The 26,509-nt window shown below is 42.8% G+C and overlaps 1 protein-coding gene across 2 annotated transcripts; it reads left to right on the top strand.

Moving 5' to 3' along the window:
• BBS2 (Bardet-Biedl syndrome 2) lies at positions 1-26,013 on the top strand. Of its 2 annotated transcripts, none has more exons than XM_059876812.1 (17): positions 1-291; positions 6,726-6,957; positions 8,403-8,524; positions 8,799-8,861; positions 9,676-9,753; positions 12,790-12,894; positions 12,978-13,064; positions 16,237-16,372; positions 16,623-16,762; positions 17,990-18,134; positions 18,226-18,397; positions 19,053-19,182; positions 21,001-21,132; positions 21,605-21,742; positions 22,587-22,699; positions 24,297-24,445; positions 25,542-26,013. In XM_059876812.1, exons 1-17 carry the CDS (start codon positions 175-177, stop codon positions 25,646-25,648), a joined length of 2,166 nt encoding a protein of 721 aa, XP_059732795.1. In that variant the 5' UTR covers positions 1-174; the 3' UTR covers positions 25,649-26,013.
• The last annotated feature ends 496 nt before the right edge of the window (positions 26,014-26,509 follow it).

The following is a 26,509-nucleotide window of genomic DNA, read 5'->3' on the forward strand; positions in this document are numbered from 1 at the left end:
GCAGAAAGAGCTTGCGGCCTGGGGTCCGAGTCAAGTTCGCATCAGTTTCCCGCCTGGCCTGATGTAGCCAGACCCGGTCCGGTCCGGTCCCTGCGCCTCTCAACGCCTCGGTGAGGCCGGGTCCGCAGTGCCGGTCTCGGGCCACTAGCTGTCTTCTCTTGAACCGCCGCCAACATGCTGCAGCCCGTGTTCACCCTGAAACTACGCCACAAAATCAGCCCCCGCATGGTGGCCGTAGGGCGCTACGACGGGACTCACCCGTGCCTGGCGGCCGCTACCCAAGCGGGCAAGGTAACCGCTCCCACCCATTCCCACCCGCAGCCCGGGCCCCTGGAGTCCCCACGACTTCCGCGGGCCGAGTCCTGGCAATCCCGCCGCTCATTCTCAGACCCCGCCCCCAGCCAGGGTTGCCAGGCAACGGATAGGTAGTCTAGCCAGCTCTCCTTTCTGCACAGAAATCCTGAATAACAAAGCGGAACGGCCCTTCCGATCAGTTAACTTGTCTTCAGGCTCTTAGACTCGGATGATGTTGGAGTCTCTTTACAGATAGGGAGCATAGGGGAAGAGAAGTCCCCTGCAGGGAAGGCCTTGATCAGCGTTAGTAGTAATGGAGGACGCCAGATTTAAGCCCAGAGCCTCAGTCCTTCTCTGGGAACGTCCTACCATCTCAGACTGCCTCTCAGAGCCAAACAACTCTACGGCAGGGGGAAAAAAATTATAGATACCTCTAACTTAAATGATTCAAATTGCTCTTTTGATCTTTATCCACGTACATTCATGTCTCTTCCTGTAATTTATTCACTAAGTACCTATTAGGGGCTTACTGTGTACCCGGTGCTGTGCAAAGTGTGGGCGTCTCGGAGATGATGTGGTCATTCAATATCTCACCAGACTGACTGAACACCTTCTTTGTACTACATCCTGGGGATTCAGAGATAAAGCTGGAGTCCGTATTCTCAGAAAGCTTCTGGTCCAGGACAACAGACAGGGCAGATCAGGGCGCTATGTGCTGATGGAGGAATGCCCCCAAAACATGGAATACAGTGACGCCGAGCTTAATGACTGAACAGTTACAAAACCTTATTACGTTAATTATCTCAGCGTCCTTGCTCAATTGCCAACTGCTGTAGCATAGCACAGGTGTGGTAGATCCTGGCTCTGGTACCTGCTGATTTCATGACCTTGGGCAAGGTGCTTAATAGTATCTACCACATAGAGTTGTTAAGAGGATTAAGTTACTATGTGTCATGCTCTTGGCATATAGGCAGTGGTCACTAATTGTTAGCTGTTATTTTCTTTTTATTACTCCCACTTTACTGATTAGAAATAATGGTTTAGAGAGGTTCAAAGCAATGTTTGAGGTTGCTCAACTGGAAAGCGTAGAAATGAGATTAGAGTGCCTGTTCTCTGACCCAGCATGGATTTAACAAGTTGACATTTATATAATGATTTATAGTTTTCAAGACACTTCCACCTCCAATATATGTTTTCTCATTTGCTCCGCCTTGCTGCTGCTGCTAAGTCGCTTCAGTCGTGTCTGACTCTGTGCGACCCCATAGACTGCAGCCCACCAGGCTCTCCCATCCCTGGGATTCTCCAGGCAAGAACACTGGAGTGGGTTGCCATTTCCTTCTCCAATGCATGAAAGTGAAAAGTGAAAGTGAAGTCTCTCAGTCATGTCCAGCCCTCAGCGACCCCATGGACTGCAGCCTTCCAGGCTCCTCCATCCATGGGATTTTCCAGGCAAGAGTACTGGAGTGGGGTGCCATTGCTCCGCCTTGGGATACATCAATTAAAAAGTAGTGATTCTTTTCAATTAAGTTGTGTAATGGAGGAAAGCACTTAGCACAGAGCCTGGCATGTAATAATGTTAGCTGTAATAATGTGAGGAGGCAGTGGCACTAGGGATAAAGAACCCGCTGCCCAGTGCAGGAGACACAGGAGACATGGGTTCGATTCCTGGGTCAGGAAGAGCCACTGGAGAGGAAGTAGGAACCCACTCCAGTATTCTTGCCTGGGAAATCCCATGGACAGAGGAGCCTGGCCGGCTATGGTGCATGGGGCTGCGAAGAGTTGGACACGACTGAGCAATTAACACTTCTGTCCACTCCCTTGGAGGTTACATTTGAGAGAAGGAGCCAGACAGTTAACAGATACACACAGTCTGCAGAGGGGTAGTGGCTGTTTTAGACAGGGTGATCAAGTAGGCTTCTGATAGGATAACTGTGGATCAGAGGTTTGAAGGAAATGAAACAAGCCCCTGCAGATAGGTAGAGTTAAGTATATCAGCAAGTACACACGGGCTTTGAGGTAGAGGGTATACTTGGTGTGTTCCAGAAACACAGGACGGCTTCTGGGACTGGAATGGATTGAGGGAGGCAGTGAGGTGGCCAGTAATAGCTGGATCATTTAGGGCCTCATAGGCCACAGCAGAGACCTTGGTTTTTGATAAAGTGGGTGACTGGGATTTGGTTTATGTTTTAGATGAAGGATTACTGGGTGGTACTGCAACAGAGATGCAGGGAGTGGAAGCAGGTTTCTCTGGAAACCCTTTCATTAGAATGTGACCTAGAGAGGGAGCCAGGGACACCTTATTCTAGGTCTGTTTCTGAAGACAGGGGAAAAAGGGACAGATGGAAGTTCCTATGTTCTCTCTAATCAGATACTTTATATTCAGAACTTCAAAAACAGATCTGAGAAGTTCTGACCTGATCTTTAAACTTAAAAAAAAAAATTGGCACCATTTTATGATCCAAACAACACACAAAAATATAATTTCCTTTAAAAACAAAAATGTCTCCTGTAAGGCTGAAGCCCTCCTTGACTGTGGGGGCCCGTGTCTTCAGAAACAGGATTTTGTAATTTTCTGTGGGACTCTGTTGTGAAGGTGGGGCTGACTTATTGGGATCTGGTCTCTGCATCTGAGCAAGGATATTTTGAAAAGGGGTTTCTCACAGGATGAACATTAGTTCATCTGGGGCCATGTTTCCTCTCACCATGGAATACATACTGCAGCAGCACCCCCTCAGCTAGAACAAACGTGTGAACTACAGCCAGTTCTTTGGCTTGAAAGCACTGTGTGTGTGTGTGTGTGTGTGCGCGCGCGCGCGCACGCGTGCCTGTGTGCTCAGTCGTGTCTGACTTTTAGTGACCCCATAGACTGTAGCCCATCAGGCTTGTCTGTCCATGGAATTTTCTAGGCAAGAATACTGGAGTGGGTTGGCATTTTCTCCTCCAGGGGATCTTCCCGACCTAGGGATTGAACTCTAGTCTCTAGGGTCTCTTGTATTGGCAGGCATATTCTTTACCCCTGAGCCATCAGGGAAGCCCTGAATAAAGGCACTGGGAGTGACTGAGCCTGTGGGCCAGATGAGTCTCCTGGGCACTGATTGTGTGGAAAACAGCAGGAGGGGCCTAGGGAGGAACCAGACGCCTGGGACTCTGGCTGCTGCTGCTGCTAAGTCGCATCAATCGTGTCCGACTCTGTGTGACCCCATAGACGGCAGCCCACCAGGCTCCCCCGTCCCTGGGATTCTCCAGGCAAGAACACTGGAGTGGGTTGCCATTTCCTTCTCCAGTGCATGGAAGTGAAAAGTGAGAGTGAAGTCGCTCAGTCGTGTCTGACTCTCAGCGACCCCATGGACTGCAGCCTACCAGGCTTCTCCATCCATGGGATTTTCCAGGCAAGAGTACTGGAGTGGGGTGCCATCACCTTCTCCAGGACTCTGGCAATAAACCTCAAACTCCTTTCATCCCAATAACAATGAACGTGAAGTCCACAGGTTATTTTTCTTGCTGTTCTTTCTCAGCCTAATTACTAGAAGACTCTGTAAGAATTCTTTTGTTCAGAACTATTATAAAAGGAAGGAAGATATGGCTGGAGATGAGTGGAGCCTGACACCGGGCTTGTGTCTCACTCCTGTCACTTATTGGTGGTGAGACCTTGAGAAAGGAAAGGCCGTAACCCCTCTGACCTCTTCTGTATATCCGGAGGACCAAATGCAGTAACGTTTATAAAAGCATGTTGTAAAGTATTACACAAATGAGAATGTGAACACGATATTCAGTAGCTACACACCTTTTCTGTAGGTTTCTCATCAATCTTTTTTTTTAAATTTATTTTTAATCGGAGGATAATTGCTTTCCAAGGTTGTGTTTGTTTCTGCCGTACGACAATGTGAATCAGCCATATGCATACATATATCCCCTCCCTCTTGAACCTCCCGTCTGCTCTCCACCTCACCCATCCCACCCCTCTAGGTTGTCACAGAGCCCCGGGTTCAGCTTGCTGTGTTACACAGCGACTTCCCCACGGCTGTCTGTTTTACATATGGTAATGTCCATGTTTCAGTGCTACTCTCTCAATTCATCCCACCACCTCCTTCCCCCACTGTGTTCTCTGTGTCTGCGTCTCTATTCCTGCCCTGCAAATAGGTCCATCAGTTCCATTTTTCTAGTTTCCATACGTATGCGTTAATATATGATATATGTTTTTCTCTTTCTGACTTATTTCACCCTGTATGACAGACTGTAGGTTCATCCACCTCAGTTCAACTGACTTAAAATTCGTTCCTTTTTTTACGGCTGAGTAGTATTCCATTAGGAAATGGCAACCCACTCCAGTGTTCTTGCCTGGAGAATCCCAGGGACGGGGGAGCCTGGTGGGCTGCCGTCTCTGGGGTCGCACAAAGTCGGACGCGACTTAGCAGCAGCAGTATTCCATTGTATATATGCACCACAACTTCTCTATCCAGTCATCTGTCAGTGGACATCTAAGTCTAATAAGTCTTGTAAAAATTATCTTTTGTTGAACAGGTTACCTTGTTTAGATAATAATTTAAAATTAATCCTGCTTGGGTGTAAACCGAGTCCCCTAAAACTGAGTTCCTCTACTGAGTTTATGATTAACTTCTCTATCCAGAACTCTTATTTCCTTTCTTGTTCCACACCCTCAGGCTTGAGGAGTATCAGAGGAAAGGCGAGACTGTAACCAAGCTGGGCCCTGGTGGCCTTCCTGGGACAGCCCCCTCCCAACCAGCCTTGTCCTCTACTTCTTGTTTGTTGAAAAGCTTTAGTCTCCCAGGCCTCCCTTGAGTCTCAGAAGGCTGGCTCAAGTGTTAATGTTTAGGAATGTGAAGGTGTAGAAACAAGCTTTTGAGCTGGGAAACTGGCAACAGTTTGGATGATAGAATTACCAAACTCCCAGTTCCCTGAAATCTGTGAAGGTCTGACATACATTCCTAAGTTTTTACAGGAGGCAGATCCCTACCAGTTGAAAACTGCTGATCATAAGCATATAGACCCCAGACTGGGTTGAAACCAGAAGACAGGTGAGGCTTAAAACCTCCCCTTGATGCCAACCAGTCCAAGAGTTGTGTGCAAGCTGCTCACATGCCCTGCGGCCCCCTCCTGACCACACTGCCTTTAAAATTTTTCTCTCCTATCTGGCAACTTGAAGATGGTCTTAGGATGTTAGTCCACCTTCTTCCCAGGTTGCTGGCCTCTTGAATAAAGCAAAATTTCCTTTCCCACCAACACTTATCTCTTGGGTATTAGCCTTTTGAGTGGCAAGCAACCAAACTGGCCTCGCTGGGTTACAGATTTACACCAAAGGGTTGAAATACTCATTTAAAATTAGAAAATTTTCTCAGAGCAACTAAGCCCATGAACCACAACTGTTGAGCCTGTGCTCTTGAGCCTGGGGGCCACAACTTCGGAAGCCCATGAACCATAGTGCCTGTGCTCCGAACAAGAGAAGCCACCACAAGGAGAAGCCTGCGCTCTGCTGCTAGAGAGCAGCCCCTGTTCACTGCAACTGGAGAAAAAGCCTGCTCACAGCAACAAAGACTCAGCACAGCCAAAAATAAATCAGTAAAATGAAATTAGCAAATTTCAGAACTAGATGAGGGCTTAAGGGATCTCATCCTCTTTTTTTTTTAATATTGTCTTTTATAATGCTTTTTCCAGAAAATGAAAATTTCCCTAATGAAATTTCTGTACTTTATATCTGTGGCCTAATGTCTAAGATCCGCCCCCACCCCAAACCCAGTTACCCCCTTTTAAGAATGCTTCTAGTTTAAACCTTTTACATACGAAGCCCAGGGAAATTTAAAGATTTGTAGGGACACTCAGATGATTATATTTGTGATAGTTGAAACTGCTAGATTAATTAATTTTGAGTTAATTCTACTTGTATAGACTACGAAAGCCTTCAAGAAGCTTGCTTTGTGTGACTCTTAGGATTATAAGACAGATTTACTACCGATCAGTTTTAAGGGTTAGGAAGTGAATTTGTTAGGTGCTGGGATGAAAGATAACGAAGTGTTTATTACTCAGTTTTCTCTGATCTTTGTGTGTGTGTGCAATCTCATTGTAACTAATAGCAACTTCCTATAGGTTGACCAGGAAAGGGCTGGTTTGTAAGAGTACTTGAACGTCCTGCCGGTTGGTTGTATGTAGGCTGCCCTGGGAAATGACAACTAGATTTTGGCCATTATTTTGGTCTTTACAAGGCTGAGAGCCATTGGATTTCCACAGTTTGAAGTGATTGAAAGCCAACCATGCACAGAACTGCGTATGGGTGTTTTTAAGGTTGGTGGATGATTAAATCCTTTCTTGTTAACGTTGGTAATCTGTTAACAACCTGAGCCTTTTAATAAAAATATATGTTAATTTTGCATTTTTTTTTAATGTTAAGGGGATGTAATTAACTCTTTTTCTTTTAGGTTTTTATTCACAACCCTCATTCACGGAGCCAGCATCTCGGCGCACCCAGGGTCCTCCAGAGCCCCCTGGAGTCTGATGTTTCACTTCTTAACATTAACCAGACAGTCAGCTGCCTGACTGCAGGAGTACTGAACCCTGAACTTGGCTATGATGCTCTTTTAGTGGGAACACAGACCAATCTGTTGGCTTATGATGTCTACAATAATTCAGATTTATTCTACAGAGAGGCAAGTATACCCCTTTATAACCATAAAACTCCCACTTCCCATTAATATCCACTGGTTTTTTTTTTTTTTTTTTTAATGCTTGAAAGAGATCAGACTTTTATTTGGGTTTATTATGTGGCTTTTGTAGTGTGGTTTAAAAAAAATGCACACTTATTTATTTGGTCATGGTTGGTAATCATTTGGTGACACTCCAGATTATCTTTTAGGAGGTATTATCTGTTGATAGCTTCCCTGGTGGCTCAGTGGTAAGGAACCCATCTGCCAATGCAGGAGGTACGGGTTCGATCCCTGGGTCGGGAAGATCCCCTGGAGAAGGACATGGCAACCCACCCCAGTATTCTTGCCTGGGAAATCCCATGGACAGAGGATCCTGGCAGGTTATAGTCCATGGGGTTGTAAAAGAGTTGGAAACGACTTAGCGACTGAAAAACAACAGCGTTACCTGTTGATACTTTCATCTGTCAAGATTTGTCATTAAAAATTCAGCCAGTAGCCAGAAAGCCAGCAAACAGGTCTCCTGGTGGCTTTGCATTGAAGTTTAGTATAGTAGTTTCCAGGAGAAGCACTTACCATAGCCTGCCATCTACAGGCTGCTGCAACTTTAATACTCAGATAATCCGTATTTATTATATAAAAATAGAAGCAAAGTAAAAATAATCACCTATAATTTCTTCATTTGGAAATAACACTTAACTCTTGATTGATTTATCCTGACTTTTTACTTAGTATTTGTGAGTGAATTCTTTGTTTACTAAGTGGGATTATGATATATACATGTAATCTTTTACTTTTTTTCTATAACAGATTGATTAAGATATAATTCACATACCATACAGTTCACCTATTTAAAGCATACAGTCCAGCAGTTTTTAGTTTATTCAGAGAATTGTGTAACCTTCACCACAATCAGTTTTAGAACATTTTCATCAAATTGTGCTTATGTACTTTATTCAAGAAGTCTGAGACATGTGCTAGTTCAGAATGGTGGGTTTATAGGTACTTGTAGTTTTTGTACTTACAATTAAGAACGAGCAATAGTAGGAGAACTAATTAATCAGTATCACTAGATTTCCATCTAAAGTGGTTAAAATAGATTACAAAAGGTTGGGTGTTTTAAAGGCATAAGTCTGATTCTCTGAGAATTTGGCCTGTAGAACTCGCTGGTCCAAGAGAGCCTGGGGTTTTAGAGTAGGTTATCATGGCAGGTCAGTGCGAGACCAAGGGCCTGAGTTTATCCTGAGTCAGTGCTCATCCTTGCATAAGCCACGTTAGCCACACACACTGTCCTCGATGGACAGCTCTGGCCCGCCTCTCAGGAGACCAGGTGGCCTCTCAGAAATGATGACAGAAGCCTGTGAGTTTCCAGATAAAAAGGATGTATGTCACCTCCATGTGCCTGTGCAGCACTGTGTTTGAGGGTTTGTCTTTTTTGTTTCTCTTCTTAGGTAGCAGATGGGGCCAGTGCAATTGTGCTGGGGACATTGGGAGACATTACCTCTCCTCTTGCAATTATTGGTGGAAATTGTGCTCTGCAGGGTTTCAATCATGAAGGAAATGATCTCTTTTGGACGGTATGAAGAACGAAATACTCTCTTTAGTACTCTTAAACATTTTTACTTTTTTAATGTTCTTTAGGTCTTGTTTGCTTGTTTGTTTGTTTAACCATTGACAGTAATGAATAATGGAAGCAAAATAAAACAGTATTTATAATTTTATACGTTAAAAAAAGGATATGAGTAATGTGAATTTTGAATTCGTGGTTTATTTTGTCCTGTCTTTCATGTAGCTCCTGTTTGGATTAAGTGAAAAGAAATAGCACAGTAATGACTTGGGTTGTATTTTCAGGTGACTGGAGATAACGTTCACTCCTTGGCCTTGTGTGACTTTGATGGTGATGGGAAGAAAGAGGTATGTGGGGGAGGAGACCCTTCTCTGTGTGTACATCTCAGCTGAGTACATACATTTCCCCAGGACAGTGACCTTAGCATTGAGAGAAGTGTTAGCTTCTCATGATTGATTTTGCTGTTCTGTTGCCTGAATGATGAAGTAATTGGCTTCATTTGTCTTTCTCCTGTCTTTTGAACAATAATTCCCTTGGGTTTGTCAAATACAGAGATCAAGACCATATTTCAAAGACCCCTGATGGGGGAGAGGGCGGAATAGTTGTTGGGAGCACAGTCACATTCACAGTCTTAATACTTGATTCCAGTGTTTTAAAATCATATTAGTACCTACTTCCCAGTTTTGGCCAACTTTTTCAGGAATCTGGACATTTTAGAGATTGGCTTTTAGCTTTTTAAATTACTCTAATGGGTTCTCTAGAAATTAACCTCTTGAGGAACCAGTGAAGTACTGTGTTGGACATTGACTTACCCTCCGATTGTCTGCAGATACTGGGCTCTGGCTTTTGAAGCAGGGCTTCCACCTGCAGGCACACAGACGCTGAGCCAGGGAGCATTTTCAGGAGCCTGGTGAAAGAACTTGTTCTGGTGGGAGGTGCCCACATGGCAGGGTCTGTAGTCACCACTGTTTCTTCACTGACCAACTCGTGACCTTCTCATTGGAAGGAACCTTTCTGAGCATCCATCACTGAGAAGTTGGAATTCCTGGGTGGCTCTAGCAGCATGCAAAGTATCATGCAGTTTTTTGGTTTTATTTATGGAAATTTTGCTGTCTTCACTTACTGAACTAAATATGCCTGATTTTTTTGTTTCCCTTTCAGCTTCTTGTTGGATCTGAGGATTTTGATATCCGAGTTTTCAAAGAAGATGAGATTGTGGCAGAAATGTCAGAAACAGAGGTAAGCACCACCTCAGAATTATGATGACCTTGACAGATTAGCATAGTTAAATGTAGCGTAAAACGAGAGTGCTGAGTGTGGGGATTAAATAGAGCAGTATGTTACAGAGAAAGAAGCCTTTAAATATCCTTTATCGAGATACATTTTGACTCAGTGCTCTCTAATGATCCAGAGGGATGGGGAGGTGGGAGGGAGGCTCTAGAGGGAGGGCATATATGTATATATACAGCTCAGTCACATTGTTGTACAGCAGAGACTAATACAACATTATAAAGCAATTGTACTCCAATGAAAAAAATTAAAAAGATATGTTTTGAAAACACTGATTAGACAAAAATTATGGAGCACAAAAGGTATTTCTTTTAGTGAGCTATTACATAATAATAACAATAATGGCAACCATTTATTGTGTACCTGATGTATGCCGGACACTGTGCTAAGTTATTTACATGAGCTACTCATTTAATCCAACAGCAGCCCAATTATGAAGGAATTAGTAGTTCTCGTTTTACAGATGAGGGAACATGTTACATTTCTTTGTTAAGTTACTCTCAAAAGGTCATGGCTAGTAAGTGGCATGGTCAAGTCCTCCTCCTGTTTCTCATCATGTGTATTAAATGGGATTGAATATTGAATGAACTGTATATGTGAGGGTTTTAGAGTTTTTCTCTTTATTCAAATTAAGTATTTCTTAGGCACATTTCTGTTGGTAGACTTAAAAACTAGATGTCAGAGAACTTGACTAGTTTCTTTGTGATTAGAATTACTCATGTAATTCAAACTGAAATGTTTCTGAAAGAGTTATCTTTTTTTAAAACAGTGTCTAAAGATTGTCCTTATCCCTTATAGTTCGGTATTCTTAGGATATTTATTTGCTGCTGGTTTTCCAGGATTGGGCAAGATGGAAACCAAAAAGATAATTAGGATATTCTAAATTAAGGAAGGAGATGGAAATAAAGGAGCACTGGCTTGTGAACCCTGTAAATGGACAGAAAAGAAAAACAACAGAAGGAAGTCTTAGAGATCCAAATGGTGGTATTGAGCAGAATTGAATCAGCTGGTGTTTGGGAGGCTGTATCAGACAAGATTGAGGGCAGCAGCCTGAGAGCTCACCTCGGGATGAGAACTCATCCTTGGTTTTCATTGCTTACAAAAGCTGTTTAGGAACATCAGGCTTCTGTTCCCCTGCCTGCAAAAGGGAGACCAAAAAGCAAAACATGCATATTGATATATAAAGTGCTATCAGTGATTTTGAAGGGTTTACCTTTACTATGGACTTCCCTCGTGGCTCACATGGTAAAGCGTCTGCCTATAATGTAGGAGACCCGGATTTGATCCCTGGGTCGGGAAGATCCACTGGAGAAGGAAATGGCAACCCACTCCAGTACTCTTGCCTAGAAAATCCCATGGACAGAGGAGTGTCATAGGCTACAGTCCATGAGGTTGCAAAGAGTCGGACATGACTGAGCGACTTCACTTCTTCACTTTTACTATAGATTTTTACTTAATCTGACTCTACTTCTTATGTACTCACATTTTTTATGGTTGTAAGCTGATAGTTGTGGTAGAGGAAGATGAAGGGGAGAAGTGAGTGCCCAAAGCAGTGCATAGCTGAAGATGTGTGTCCATCTGGGGGTTTTGTGTACCTGTATGTGTCTCATGTCTGCTTTTTAGAGAGACGGTCCTTAGCTTTCATTAGATTGTTGAAGGGGATTGCCAGCTTGAGAATTGCCTGTAGGTGCTGGGTTCTGCATTACCGTTTCCCTTTCATTTAAATTCATAGTAAATCTTTTCTCATTTGGGGAATCACTGAGGTTTTGTTGGATTTCTGTTGATCGTCAATACTAGATGCAAGGGGAGTACATTCTGTGAAACACTTTTTTCCTAAATCCTAGAAAAAGACAGGAGAACATGAAATAACGGCGAGAAATTTGACGTGCCTGTTGATCCTCTGGTCCACAAAAGAAGAAACTAGTGACCTTATAAAGGACTAAGGAACCTAGGGAAACTGGGGCTAAATTTAGGGAAATGTGGACTTTATAAGATTGTTCATTTCAGGGCCGTTTTTTTGTCCTCTTGGTTTAGTTTTGCTCTGAGTTCACATGTGTTTTTGCACACCAGCAAAATTATGAACAGTACTGCCAAAAGAATGCCTTGAGCTAAATAATTCTGGAGTCCCACATGGCACTTTGTATTCAGAGTTAAGTGAAGTGGGTGGCTTTATAGAAAAGCTGTAGGTGTAGAAGAAATTACATAACTATTCTCTACTTTATACAGTTTATTTCTTATTATCTCTTACATTAGTCAGAATTAGAAAGTAGACCAGCAGGGTCATAGATATCTTTAAACTTTGGTTTTAATTTTTAAGGATAATTTTGTTCAGTATCTAAAACTGGAGATTTTGTAAATTTTAATTGTAAATTCTCTTAAGTGTGTTAAATCCTCTTTAACAGTCCTGTTAATACTCCAGTATAACATATGCACTCTGTATATTGTTAGATATGTACAAATCCATGGTATTCTGGGGTTTTGCTTTTTAAAGGATTATGTTTTCTTCTAGCAAACAGTAAATTATACCTTGGAAAAGTATACTCTTAAAAGATATTTAATTGTGGATTTTATAAGTCCTTTTAAAATTTAGACTGTAAGATATTGTAAGTTAAGGAAATTGAAATAATCATGAAAATATTTTGAGCTAGTGTGTATCAATTTAACATCAATTTTACATATTCCAGATCTTGTGTACGTAGTCTATTTCCTCTTTAATTCCTCGATTTTATTATTAAAAAAAATAATTTGTTGAAATTTGCTACATATGCTTGATCTAAAAAAGTAAACTTTGTGAGTTTAATTCTCATGATCCAAATCTGAAATAGAGGACATGGATCATAGAGAAGAACACATTCCCCACTAATGGATTGGAAGTGTATTTAAACCTAATTTTAACACACTTGTAGCAAGGTATGCAGTTTTATAAAGTCACTTTGCACTAAATTGAGCCTTAATGAACTTTATCTTTTTCACTATTTTTTGCAGATCATCACCTCTCTTTGCCCCATGTATGGCAGTCGATTTGGTTATGCCCTTTCCAATGGCACCGTTGGAGTTTATGACAAAACAGCCCGATACTGGAGAATTAAAGTTCGTATGATACATTCTCTGATATTCAGGGATTTTATACTTATTGAGAGACTTCTATACTAATTATTGAAATTCCTTTTCAGTCCAAAAATCAAGCCATGAGTATTCATGCTTTTGACCTTAACTCTGATGGAGTGTGTGAACTGATAACTGGTTGGTCCAATGGGAAGGTAAGTTTAAATAGTAGTGTTCAAGTATAATTTAAAGTAATAACTATCTGAGATATATTGGCTGTATGACTCCAAACAATAACACGAGAATATGCACTTGAGTTCCTTGGCTGTGCTTTCAAATTTAACTTCATAATCTTCCTAGATTTTTTTCTTCCTGCTCTGGTAATCAACACTGCAGAGTGAGTGAGTGTCCTTTCGGTTTATAAGCCCTATTTGAGGGAAGATCTCCAGGGAAGGTCTAGAGGGAAGATCTCCAGGGAAGGTCTAAATCCCTTTCTTGAAGGGATGGGAATCAATTTAATCAAGTTGATCATAGGCATAGGCAAGTAAAAAAAAAAGGATTTTTAGTAAGCTAGTAGTGAACCGTGGAGAAGGAAATGGCAACCCACTCCAGTACTCTTGCCTGGAGAATTCCAGGGGCGGCGGAGCCTGGTGGGCTGCTGTCTATGGGGTCGCACAGAGTTGGACACGACTGAAGCAACTTAGCAGCAGCAGCAGCAGCAGTGAGTATGTAGCTCTTTTCTAGTAAATCTTCAAGTTTGACTAAAATCTTAGAATTAGTGGGAAGAGTTATGTTATCATTGTTTTCCAAGCTATAACTTCAAACTAGGAATTTTTTTTTTTTTTTGCTTCTTTCCTTTTTTAACTTCAGATCAGAACTTTGTACAGTCTCTTGGCAAGTCAGGCTTGCCTTGTTAGAAACTGCCGAAGGAGCTGCCAGATCTCCATGGATACCGTTTGCCCTAGCTCTTTTGTCTGTCAGTGCTGATTGCCTGAAGGAGATCAGCTAGTTCTAGCTTTTCTTCTTTGGTTTTTCTTCACTTTTGGCCAGTGTCTTGTAATCTTCCTTTGGTGTTGTGTGAAGAGCAGATTCTAAAAAACCGTTATGTTGATTCCTACTTCTCCACTTGGTTTTGTTTTTGGTATAGGTGTTAAAAATTACAAAGGAAGACTGTGTAGTTGCTTATTAAGAAACTTCATAAAAGGGGACCCTATTTTGGGGGAATATAAATTATTATGATTGATCCAAGAATTAGAAAACTACTTGACTTAAGTTATCAAAAGTAACCTTTAGATCTGACTCTAAACCTTGAAGTCTGTCTAGTTAAATGCTTTCAAAATTTTAAGAAATTTCTATTACATAATCATAATTTGTATGTTCTAAGCCATATAAAAGATAAGCAAACTATACAGTTCATGATATAAGTGGAACAGTTGGTATCTGCACTCAACAGAAACAACATTAAAAGGAATATAGATCCACCAGGTGAACGTAGGTGCAAAATTACTTAATTTAAATACAACTAGCCAACTAACTTTTTCTTTAGTAGGTCACTTGTTGAGTTGGAGGGTCATCTTTTCCATGGCAAAACTTTCATGTTGGATAAAGCAAAAGAATAGAAAATCCACAGAAATACAGATTTGTAGCCCTGTTTCTTAGTTAGCAAGTTAACCCTCTTATTTGCTAAATACTGCGGAAACACAGTGCTCAAGGTCATGGAGAAGTTAGAATGAAGCAAGTTCGGTTCAGTCTGAGTTCAAGGCTTCTGTTAATGTGTAAAGAACTCTGGTCAGTACAGGCCATTCATTGCTTTACTAGCTTTAGCATCCATAATTTTCAGGCTGGCCTGATGTTGTTATTAAGAGCATGGTATTCTCCAGCCAAGGGGTAGGAGCTGGTAGTAACTATGACCTAAATTAGTGTGTTTTTCACTGCAAAATTTTGCCCAGAACGCTGTTTATGAAAAGACAAAAATAGTGGTCACTGAGATGCTTGCTGTGTTATATTTTCTGCAGCTAGGCTTTTATCATGGAGAAGGCAATGGCAACCCACTCCAGCACTCTTGCCTGGAAAATCCCATGGACGGAGGAGCCTGGTAGGCTGCAGTCTATGGGGTTGCACAGAGTCGGACACGACTGAAGCAACTTAGCAGCAGCAGCAGCAGCCTTTTATCAATAATGCATGTGTTCTTGCTTAGAACAAAAGCTCATTTTAGGTGGTTATCCTTACCTGTTGTTTTGCGATGCATCGTTTCTGAAGGGTCAGTGATTTATTTATCTGCCTCCTTTGGGAAGAGGAGATGTGGATGATTGTAGGGCTCTCTGCAGTATCTCAGTACTTCACGTGGCAAAGGGACCTTAAACAGGGCTATTCCAGAAGCGTGGATGGGGGGAGACTGGGCTTGCTTGGCATTTTTCAAACTTTAGATATAACTGGGGACTTCCCTGGTGGAACAGTGAGTAAAACTCCACACTCCCAATGCAGGGGGCCCAGGTTTGATCCCTGGTCAGGGAACTAGATCCCATGCTGCAGATAAGAGTTTGATGCCACAGCTAAGACACAGCGCAGCCAAATAAATAAAAATTTTAGGTGTAATGTATTTTATATATTTATATATAATAAAGATGAAATTTGTGTATAGAGCTAATATGTCTTGTATACCTCTATGTGCCAGTCCCTGTTCAACCTGCTTAACACATGTTAACCATTTTCGACCTTGTTACAACCCTGACGTGTAGATACAGTTACTTTCCTCATGTTCTTATTGTTGATCTCCAGATGAGGAAGCCAAGTCCAGAATGGTTAAAGAGGTTTGCCTAAGATCCCACAGGTAGTGAGTGGCAAAGCTGGAATTCGAACCTGGGAAGTTTGCACTTTCACAGTTGTGTTATATATTTTCTAAAAGTACTGTCTCCCAGCCAACCCCCTTCTCCAAATGAAATACTAGGCCAGTATGTAAAACAGCTTTTAAGAAAAAACAGAGCTGAGTGAGGTCCCTTGGTCCCCTGGTTATAGGTATGTATTGAGAAGCCGCAGGGGGGTGCCCCTTGGAGTACTCATTAAAAATAATTCTTTTTTTTTTAATTTGGCTGCCTCGGGTCTTAGTTGCAGCTTGAGGAATCCTTCGCTGCCGTGTGCAGGCTCTCTAGTTGTGGCGAGAGGGCTTGGTTACCCCGTGTCATGTAAAATCTTAGTCCCCCCACCAGGGATCAAACTCTCATCCCCTGCTTTGGAAGGTGGATTCCTAACCACTAGACCACCAGGGAAGTCCCTTCCTTGGAGCCCTCTTAAAAACTTCTAGACTAAAGCTGATTGAACTTGAAAATTTTGTGTCATTTTTAAGAACCTGTAGCAGAAGCTATTTTCAAGTTCTTGTTCTATTTTTAGGTCGATGCTCGAAGTGACCGGACTGGGGAGGTCATCTTTAAGGACAACTTTTCATCTGCGATTGCTGGTGTGGTGGAGGGAGATTACCGGATGGAGGGCTGTCAACAGTTAATCTGCTGCTCGGTGGATGGAGAAAGTAAATCGGGACAGGAGAGATCTTTGAGAAGTCAGATTTCTCAGTCTGATTGGGTCAGAATCCCGGGAGATTCACCATAAAGTGTTTGTGTATCAAACCCTTTCGTCCTAATAAATTCACCTGAGTTGGGGAAATGAGAACTTAGGTTTTAAGACTAGGTCATTGATGACTTAAAAGTAAGACCTGGCTGTGCCTGGGCCCTCCCTCAGTCCTATGGTGTTTTTTTTTTTTTTTTTTTCCCTCCTGTCAGTCCGAGGCTACCTGCCGGGCACGGCTGAGATGAGAGGCAACCTCATGGACATCAGCGTAGAGCAGGACCTGATCCGAGAGCTGAGTCAGAAAAAACAGAACCTGTTGCTGGAGCTCCGCAACTATGAGGAAAACGCCAAGGTTGGACCCGATGGGATGGGCACGCGGGAGGCTGAGAGTGACCAGGAGGATGGGCAGTTGGGAAAGGAGGGTCTCTGCATCTGGCGGGGCGTGGGCTCCCCCTTCCCGCTGGTGGGCGGGCAGATGGCCCGGCCTTTCTGCCAGTGTCAGAATGAAGAGGGCACGTATCCTTTAACCCAGAAATCCCTCTGCCGGGGAGCTCAGCCAGAGAGAGATTTGCACGACTGTTCAAACGCACTGCAGCACTGTTTGTAGTGGGGAACAGGTGGGAGCGATGGTGACTTTTGGCCAGTCATAGGGAGGGTGCTGCTAAGTCACTTCAGTCGTGTCCGACTCTGTGCGACCCCATAGACGGCAGCCCACTAGGTGCTGGGGAATATTAAGCAGCTCAAAAGAATGAAGTATATACATGTGGACTAATGTGGAAGGATGTCTGATATTATTGAGTGAAGGGAAGCAAGAATAGTGTGTTTAGAGTATCTTTTTCAAGCACAAATAACATAAACATGGACACCTGCAGAGACTCTGGGTCTGCTGTTGTGTGTGTGTGTGTGTGTACGTGTGTACATGTACTTATCCGACTAGCTGGAGGGTGAGCTGGGGAGTAGGATTTTAATTTGTTCCATCATGTATAACTGTTTGAATTTGCTACACTAAGTGAGTTTCTTTAGTCATTTAAAACAGAACAATACAGAACAACGTAAAAGGTGGGTGGCTTCCCTGGTGGCTCAGTGGTAAGGACTCCGCCTGCCTATGCAGGAGACATGGGTTTGATCCCTCATCGGGAAGATCTTAGTGCCTCGGGGCACTTAAGCCCAAGCCCGTGCGCCACAACTACTGAGTCAGTGCTGTAGAGCCCGGGAGCTGCAAGTACTGAACCCGAGCGCCCTAGAGCCCGCGCCCTGCAACAAGAGAAGCCACTGCAGTGAGAAGCCCACACAGCAACGAAGACCCAGCATAGCCAGTAAATAATTTTTTTAGAATGTAAAAGGTGTGCTGGGGGGCAGTGGTCCCTAACCACAGGAAGGGATGAGGGTCTTTTCCTTTGGGAAAAGGCCAGGTTAGAGCGAGAGCACTAATGAGGTGACTTCTCTGACGTTTAAAGACTCAGATAAATATAAGATACAGGGGATGTGTCTTCTGAAGCCAAATAGCTGTAGTTAAAATTGACATGAGTTCGCTGTTCCAGGGACTAAGTTGGAAGTGGGGGGGTTGCGTGTTTTGCAGGCTGAGCTGAGCAGTCCACTGAACGAGGCTGATGGGCATCGGGGCGTGATCCCGGCCAACACCAAGCTCCACACCGCCCTCTCCGTCAGCCTGGGGAGCGAGGCGCAGGCCGCCCATGCCGAGCTGTGCATTTCCACCTCTAATGGTAAGGTGTTACTGACACACGGCTGGTGCTCGTTGGCACCCGTGTCGTCTGGGAGCGGCTCTTGGACTGCTGCCTTCTCTCTTCCCTGCAGACACCATCATCCGAGCAGTGTTGATTTTTGCGGAGGGCGTTTTTGCGGGTGAAAGCCACGTGGTGCACCCCAGTGTCCACCACCTCTCCAGCTCCGTCCGCATCCCCATCACACCTCCCAAGGACATCCCCGTGGACCTGCACTTGAAAACCTTCGTGGGCTACAGGAGCAGGTGACCCTTTGCACGTCGCAGGTCATGTCCCGGCAACACTGAGAGGACAGTAGAATGTATAGATTTCCCCTCTTGCCATGGATTCTCTGGGGCCAGAGAAGCCACTTAATGGCTCTTTCTACCCAGGCAAGGTTTCCCATGACTTCTTATTTCTCTAATTTGAAATCTCCAAAAAATAAATGTAAGTTTGAAATGATTATTTCTGGCTTTAGTCAGATGATTTCATATTCACAGCAGTTCCAAAAGTATACTTAATGGATAGTTTTGGCCACCAACACTACAGGGGTTTAGATTCTGCTACATGACAGCGGTATGTAACCTCAGCCAGTGAAGAAAAGCACTAGATTTGTGGAAGATAGAAACCTTTTCACATTCCTTTTTGGGTGTTATAAACCCTGGGTGCGTGCATATGTATACACAGACTCACGCCTCTAAATCCCAAAACCCATTACTGTGGGACTTGAACCCTCAATTTTTTCTTTTTCTTTTTTTTTGAGGCAGAGGTGGGGGGAAGAGAGTAGACAGTTTCTTTAGTGAAACCCTTAAGTAACAGCTTGATGACTCAGTAGTGACCTTATGTTTATCTGGGGGGCCTTTCCCTTTGAAATAACAGTCAACACAAACAGTTCTCTTCTATTCCGTTGGTTGGCCATAGCACCCAGTTTCACGTGTTTGAGCTGACAAGACAGCTACCCCGATTCTCCATGTATGCGCTCACCAGCCCGGACCCTGCCAGTGAGCCCCTCAGTTACGTCAACTTTATCATCGCAGAACGGGCCCAGAGGGTGAGTGTGTCTGGCTTTTCTCTTTGCAACCCTTTTGCACTTTAGAATCTTTGACATTATTTCACAGAAAAGGGGAAATTACATGAGTGTGTTATTTGGTAGCAGTAAATATGACATGAAGGAGTTAGGTTGGAGTTGAATAGTTTACAACAAGTACCAAAAATGTTGCTAAAATAACTTCTCCCATTTTGAAAAAATTATTCAAAAATATTTATCTTGGCTAATCAATTCAGAAATAATTTATTTTGAATCATTAATTCAAAGTTACTTATCTAAGCAATCCTTAGTCACAGGTGAATTCCTCTCAGTTTGTAACTCCTATTTTTTTGGTTAGTCCCCGGAGAAGGCAATGGCACCCCACTCCAGTACTCTTGCCTGGAAAATCCCATGGACAGAGGAGCCTGGTGGGCTGCAGTCCATGGGGTCGCTAAGAGTTGGACACGACTGAGCGACTTCACTTTCACTTTTCACTTTCATGCGTTGGAGAAGGAAATGGCAACCCACTCCAGTGTTCTTGCCTGGAGAATCCCAGGGACGGAGGAGCCTGGTGGGCTGCCGTCTACGGGGTCGCACAGAGTCAGACACGACTGAAGCGACTTAGCAGCAGCAGCAGCAGCAGTGGGATTGTCTAGATCTAGTGTTTTAAGAGGAGCCTGCATCAGAATGGAAAGAGAGTGGCCCTTGGAAATGGGAGTATTGTGGGGGTTCAAATGCTACCTTAACTAAGTAAATTCTTAGGGGTCTTGCGCAATTCCCCTCATTGAGGATAGTATTACCTCACAGGGGGCCCCTGAGGATTACATAATTGGTATAATAGCACTTTGTAAAGTTTGCTAAGTCACTTCAGTCGTGTCCGACTCTGTGCGACCCCATAGACGGCAGCCCACCAGGCTCCCCCGTCCCTGGGATTCTCCAGGCAAGAACACTGGAGTGGGTTGCCATTTCCTTCTCTAATGCGTGAAAGTGAAGTCGCTCAGTTGTGTCCGACCCTCAGCGACCCCATGGACTGCAGCCTTCCAGGTTCCTCCGTCCATGGGATTTTCCAGGCAGGAGTACTAAGGACTAATAATACCTGTGGATTTTAACCTTGACTGGACTTTAGAATTCTCAGTGAGGCTTTTTAATCTTGGAAATTCTCAGGCCCCTTAGTGGTCTGTGAAACTTGAAACTCTACAGGTGGCCCCTTCCAAAATGCCTCACAAGTGGATCTTATGTAGAACCTGTGTTATAAACCACTGTAAAGTATTACTATTATTTATATTGATTTATTCTTTACTTATAGTGTTGATGTTATCTCTGTGTGCGTGCAAAGTTCATTTAAATGTTTTAAAGGATGGAGTGGAATGATTTTAAGCAGGCTATAGCCACAGAAGAGCTCTCGTTTAAACAGAATTAGCATCTTACTTGAATCGTGTCTACATTGCATATAAGGTTATGTCTAAGTAGGGGACTTCTCTGGCAATCCAGCAGTTAAGACTCTCTGCTTCACTACAGGGGCTCCGGTTCAATCTGTGGTTGAGGAACTAAGATCCTCAATGCCACACAGTGCAGCCAAAAAGTAAAACTAAATAAATAAATAAATAAATTTAAAAATACATGTCTGAGTATAAAATGCATGCTATGGGACCAGATATAATTGTGCATGTTATTTATTACATGTAATACAAGAAAAAGGAGTGTGAGTAGTGTTTTCTTGGTGGGGAAAGAATTGTAATTATTGTTGTTTTTTTAAACCAAGTAGTAAAACTAGAAAGAAGGGTAACTCTTAATGACCATACTTAAAAAATGGAAATTCATTTCACACTCTTCATCTTTAAGGTTGTTATGTGGCTCAACCAGAACTTTCTGTTACCAGAGGATACTAACATTCAGAACGCTCCATTTCAAGTGTGTTTCACATCCCTACGGAACGGTGGCCAGCTATATATAAAGATAAAACTTAGTGGAGAGGTAATTTTTTACTGTCATGGACACAGATTTCTCACGTAAATGTTTATAACACTCAGTGTTAAGCGAGGCGAGTGACACCAATCTCAAGGTCGTAAAACCACGTGTCTCAACCTAGACTGTTGGTGTTATCACCCCTGACAGGCGTATAATGTAGATGAGCGGGTTTTCTACCTCTCTCCCCCACTTCCCTTCACCTGTTTGTCACCTAGTTTGGGGTGGTTTAGGAATACAGAGGAGAACAAAAGGTTTTCATTGTTTGAATGATTTTGTTGTTCCATTTATAAGGCAAAAGGATTGATTCTTTTTTTTTGGCCTGTTGCTAGAAATGACGTTATTTTCTTGAGGGCTGGACCTTATTTTTATTTATCATTGCATATAAATTTATGTTCCAATAAATGTGTTGAATATGGGGAAGTTCAGGTACTGTTCCAGCTGCCTGAGGGTGCTAACTTGTCTTTTTTCCCGTGGATAGATCACTGTAAATACTGATGATATCGATTTGGCTGGTGATATCATCCAGTCGATGGCATCGTTTTTCGCTATTGAAGACCTTCAGGTCGAAGCCGATTTCCCTGTCTACTTTGAAGAATTACGAAAGGTGCTAGTTAAGGTGAGGGCACCTGGTGGATGAATTTGTGAGAACAGTGTTCTAATAATGTTTGCAATATTTCTGTTAAATTAATGAAACTACAAATGTACACATATTACATGATAGTCATATCTTAAAGAACTTTGGAAAATTCTTAAACTAAAAATTGAGCTAGTATTCTAGAATTCATGAGTTAAAGGATTTCTTTTATAAAAGTGAGTGGTTAGCTTGAGCACCTGCTTTCTGTGTTGGTTTGGAAGGATACTTGAAAAATATATATGTTAACATTTTCCTTTGCCAGCCTTTCATCTTATCTGTTGTATATACTTTGCACTCTGTCTTAGTGCTTTCCCAGGTGGCTCAGTGGTAAAGAATCTGCCTGTCAATACAGGAGACACGAATTTGATTCCTGGGTCAGAGAGATCCCCTGGAGAAGGAAATGGCAACCCACTCCAGTATTCTTGCCTGAAAAACCTCATGGACAGAAGAGCCTGGCAGGCTACAGGCCATGGGGTCGCAGAGAGTCAGATGTGACTTATCGACCAAGCAACAACAGAGAACCCAAAACCAAAAGTAAGGCTTGTGATGGGTCCCCACTAATAACATCCCCATCCCAGACCTCTAAAATGTTAGTGTTTGTGTGGCTTGGGCTTACAATGCTAAGATGTGGAAGAGCTTGACACAGAATGTCATTTTGAGTATTTCACTGAAGAGGAGGTGAAACAACAGAGGATAGTTAAGATAGAACAAGTGAATGGCAGAAAAAACAGGGCCTCGGTACAAAGAAGACAGTTCCTTCTCGATTTATTTAGTTTTCAGGAAGTTGGTGAGGCCTTTTAAATTCCTGGGTGTTCATGGTTTCCAGGTGGATGAATACCACTCAGTGCATCAAAAGCTCAGTGCTGACATGGCTGATAACTCTAACCTGATCCGTAGTTTGCTGGTCCAAGCTGAAGATGCCCGTCTGATGAGGGACATGTGAGTATGTACCATGGCCAGGACAGGTGCTTTTTCTTGCCACCTGTATCTCTAGGGCTCCCCATTTTATTCTCTCTCTGGCTTTTTTTTTTTACGGCAAAGAGATGTTGCTGGCCTTAGGCATTTGACTGTGCTTCCCTGGTGGCAGTTAGGCTTCCCTGGTGGCTCAGACGGTAAAGAATCTGCCTGCAGTGTGAGAGACCCAGATTCAATTCCTGGGTCGGGAAGGTCCTCTGGAGAAGGGAATGGCTACCCCCTCCAATATTCTTGCCTAGATAATTCCTGGATATCTTCCTGCCAGAGGAACCTGGCAGGCTGCAGTTACGGGGTCGCAGAGTCGGACATGACTGAGCAACAACAACAACAAAAACTAGAGGGAAGTGACCAACCCCTAAAATTCCTTTTTTCTTGATTTATATTTCATTTAGAAACTGTCAGATATACACGGTTTTTATTTTTTAAAGCCAAGTTGGTTGACATGTAATTTATAATATACACGTAGAAAATGTGCCCTTTTAGGTTTACACTTCAGTAAATTTGGGGAAATTTGTACAATTATGTTGCTACTACCGAAATCAAGTACTTCTCCTAACCTCCAGTCTGTGGCAGCCAATGATCGAGTTTCTCTTCCTATAGTTTTATCTTTCCCAAACTGTCACATAAATGGAATCAGACAATGTAAATGGAATCCATATAAGTGGAATCAACCTTTTGAGTCTGGCTTCTTTCAGGTTCCATAATGCCATTAAGGTTCATTCACGTTGTAAGTTACCAGTAGTTCATTCCATTTTATTGCTGAATATTCTATTGTATTGATATCCATACTTGGTAAATATCCCACCGATTGAGATTTCGGTTGTTTCCAGACTTTGGTGATTGAGAATAAAGCTGCTATAAATATTTGCATACAGGTTTTTTGCAGACATGTTTCCATTCTTTTGGGTGAAATGTGTCATAATGTGATTGCTGGGTTGTATAGTAAGTGTATATTTAGCTTGATAAGAAACTGTCAGTATTAGTCTGAAGCTTGGAATATAGCCTGTCACCTTGCTGACTTTTCCCCACCCCTTGTATCATGGGCATGATAATTCTTGGTTCCTAAATTCAAACCATGGATTAATAACCAAGGAAGGCCACTTGTCTTCCATTTATTTGGAAGAAACAGAATAGTTCATAGAATATTCTCAGTGTTTTCAAAGCAGACTTTAGCAGTTACCCTGTTTTAATGACAGTACAGCTAAAAATCTGGTTTGATCTTTTATAAAATGTGTCTGCTACTGCTGCTGCTAAGTCACTTCAGTCATGTCCGACTCTGTGCGACCCCATAGACGGCAGCCCACCAGGCTCCCCTGTCCCTGGGATTCTCCAGGCAAGAACACTGGAGTGGGTTGCCATTTCCTTCTCCAAAGCATGAAAGTGAAAGTGAAGTCGCTCAGTCGTGTCTGACTCTTAGCGACCCCATGGACTGCAGCCCACCAGGCTCCTCTGTCCGTGGGATTTTCCAGGCAAGAGTACTGTCTAAGAAGTTTGCAAATCTTTTCATTTAAGCCTGCCATACTGAGGTGCAGTGATATTAACCTTCTATTGATGTACACAGGAAAACGATGAAGAATCGCTATATGGAACTCTATGACCTTAATAAAGACTTGCTCAATGGATATAAAATTCGCTGTAACAATCACACAGAACTGTTGGGAAGCCTCAAAGCGGTAAATCAAGCCATTCAAAGAGCAGGTCATCTGCGTGGTAAGTCTGTTTTTGTAGCACTGCATTTCGTCTTCATTTTGGGGTGAGAACCATTAAAGATGGTGGTAGCTTCAGGAATTCCTATCAGGGCTTGTATCTATAAAGACACCTTTCACATTCGAGTTGGTACCATTCACTTGAGTTTAGCCGGCTTACGGCTTTAATTGTTTGCCAACTTCAGACGGTAAAAACTATCAGATCCTTTTTTTTTTTAAAGATTTGTTTATTTTTGGCTATGTAGGGTCTTCATTGCTGTGCTTGGGCCTTCTTCAGTTGTGGCTAGCAGAAACCAGCACTGGTCCTAGGCGCTAGGACTTCAGTAGTTGGAGCGCATGGGCTCTAGAGCACAGGCTTACTCAGTAGTTGTGGTACACAGGCTTAGTTGTCCCAAGGCATGTAGGATCTTCCCAAACTTGCTGCATCCTCAGAAGAAAAACTGAGTGACATATTCCCAAGAGGAAAGCCTTAAGTACTCCTATTGGAATCTGCTGTTTGGGTCAGTGCTTTGACTTCCTTTTAGAAATAATCTTTGCTAAGTGGATATAAGCTTTGATCCTTTTCTGTAAAACTGACTCTTAAGTTTCTAGGTATAAAATGGTCTCTAGGCTTGGTTTGTGATTGAAGTTCCATATGAGAATATCTTTTTTAGGGAATGGTAAGATAAGATAAATTTGTACTATCTAGGACTTCCCTGGTGGTCCAGTGGTTGAGCGTCTGCCTGCCGGTGTGGGGTACATGGGTTCTATCCCTGGTCAGGGAAGATTCCACCGGCCGTGGAACAGCTAAGCCCGTGTACCACAACTAATGAGCCCAAGCACCCTAGAGCCTGTGCTCTGCAGCATCAGAAGCCACTGCAATGAGAAACCCATGCACTGCAACTGGAGAGCAGCCCCACTCCTCACAACTCGAAAAGCCAGAGTGCAGCAACAAAGACCCAGTGTAGCCAAAAATAAACAATTAAAAAAATTTTTTTTTAAATTTGTATTATCTCTAACTCTTCTCTACCCTAGTTTTGTTTTTAAAGATGGCTTCTGATTTATAATTTCGCTTTAATCATCTTTTGGCTCATGTGGATATGGTGTTTCTTCTCTGACAGTTGGAAAACCAAAGAACCAGGTGATCACTGCTTGTCGGGACGCGATTCGAAGCAACAACATCAACATGCTGTTCCGAATCATGCGGGTGGGGACAGCTTCTTCTTAGGAGGGGAGAGACAGGAAACCAGGTTCCTAGAAGAGGTTTCTGTAAACTTCGAGGCTGATTTGCTTTGGATCACATCCTGGTGAACCCAGGGTGCTGAGAGCAAAATCAACCTTGGTGAGTTGTACCAATGAAAAGACAAAGCATTGCCTCTTAGAAGTGTATTCACTTTCTATTTTTTTAAAATCAGTTGTACTGTTGCTGAGTAATACTGGTTTGTATGGAGGGAAATGAACACTTTTGAAACATTAGGGCTTCAAAGTCCAGTTTTTCTGTATGTATGTATGTCAGTGTATAGATACATCTTTTCTTGAAATCGTAATTAAAAATTATCATCTGCTTTTCCATTAAAACGTAAAGGGGTTGCACTTTGTGTTGACTGTAAAATTCACCACATCAGGACTGCATAAACCATGTGTATTGCGTGGAGAGAAACAAAAATTGGATACTCATTTTGTGCACCTTTTTTGTAAAACCTCCCATCAACTTATTGAGTACATTTATTTTTCAGTTATTTTGCTTGGCTGCACAGGGTCTTAGTTGTGGTACACGGGGTCTTCACTGTGGCGCATGGACTCTCTAGCGGTTGTGCCTGGGCTCAGTAGTTGTGGCGCACAGGCTTAGTTGCCTCATGGCAAATGGGATCCTTAATCCCCCAACCAGGGATCAAACCCACGTTCCCTGAACTGGAAGGCGGATTCTTAACCACTGGACCACCAGGGAGGTCCCAAATATGGATTTATTAAGAACTTATTTACATTAGGAATGTTGTAGACTTGGGTCCAAAGATGGATCAAATTCTCTGTATAACAAAACAAAAAAGTTTGGAATTTTCAGAGCTGAATGTGAAGAAGTGAGTGAATT

This window comes from Bos taurus, chromosome 18 (genome assembly GCF_002263795.3).
Source record: "Bos taurus isolate L1 Dominette 01449 registration number 42190680 breed Hereford chromosome 18, ARS-UCD2.0, whole genome shotgun sequence".
Taxonomy (NCBI): Eukaryota; Metazoa; Chordata; class Mammalia; order Artiodactyla; family Bovidae; genus Bos; species Bos taurus.

Coding starts and splice junctions, on each gene's coding strand:
- BBS2 (XM_059876812.1), top strand. CDS start 175: ATGCTGCAGCCCGTGTTCACCCTGAAACTACGCCACAAAATCAGCCCC. Junction 8,862..9,675: donor ATGGTGATGGGAAGAAAGAG/GTATGTGGGGGA, acceptor TTTCCCTTTCAG/CTTCTTGTTGGATCTGAGGA. Junction 16,763..17,989: donor ACTATGAGGAAAACGCCAAG/GTTGGACCCGAT, acceptor CGTGTTTTGCAG/GCTGAGCTGAGCAGTCCACT.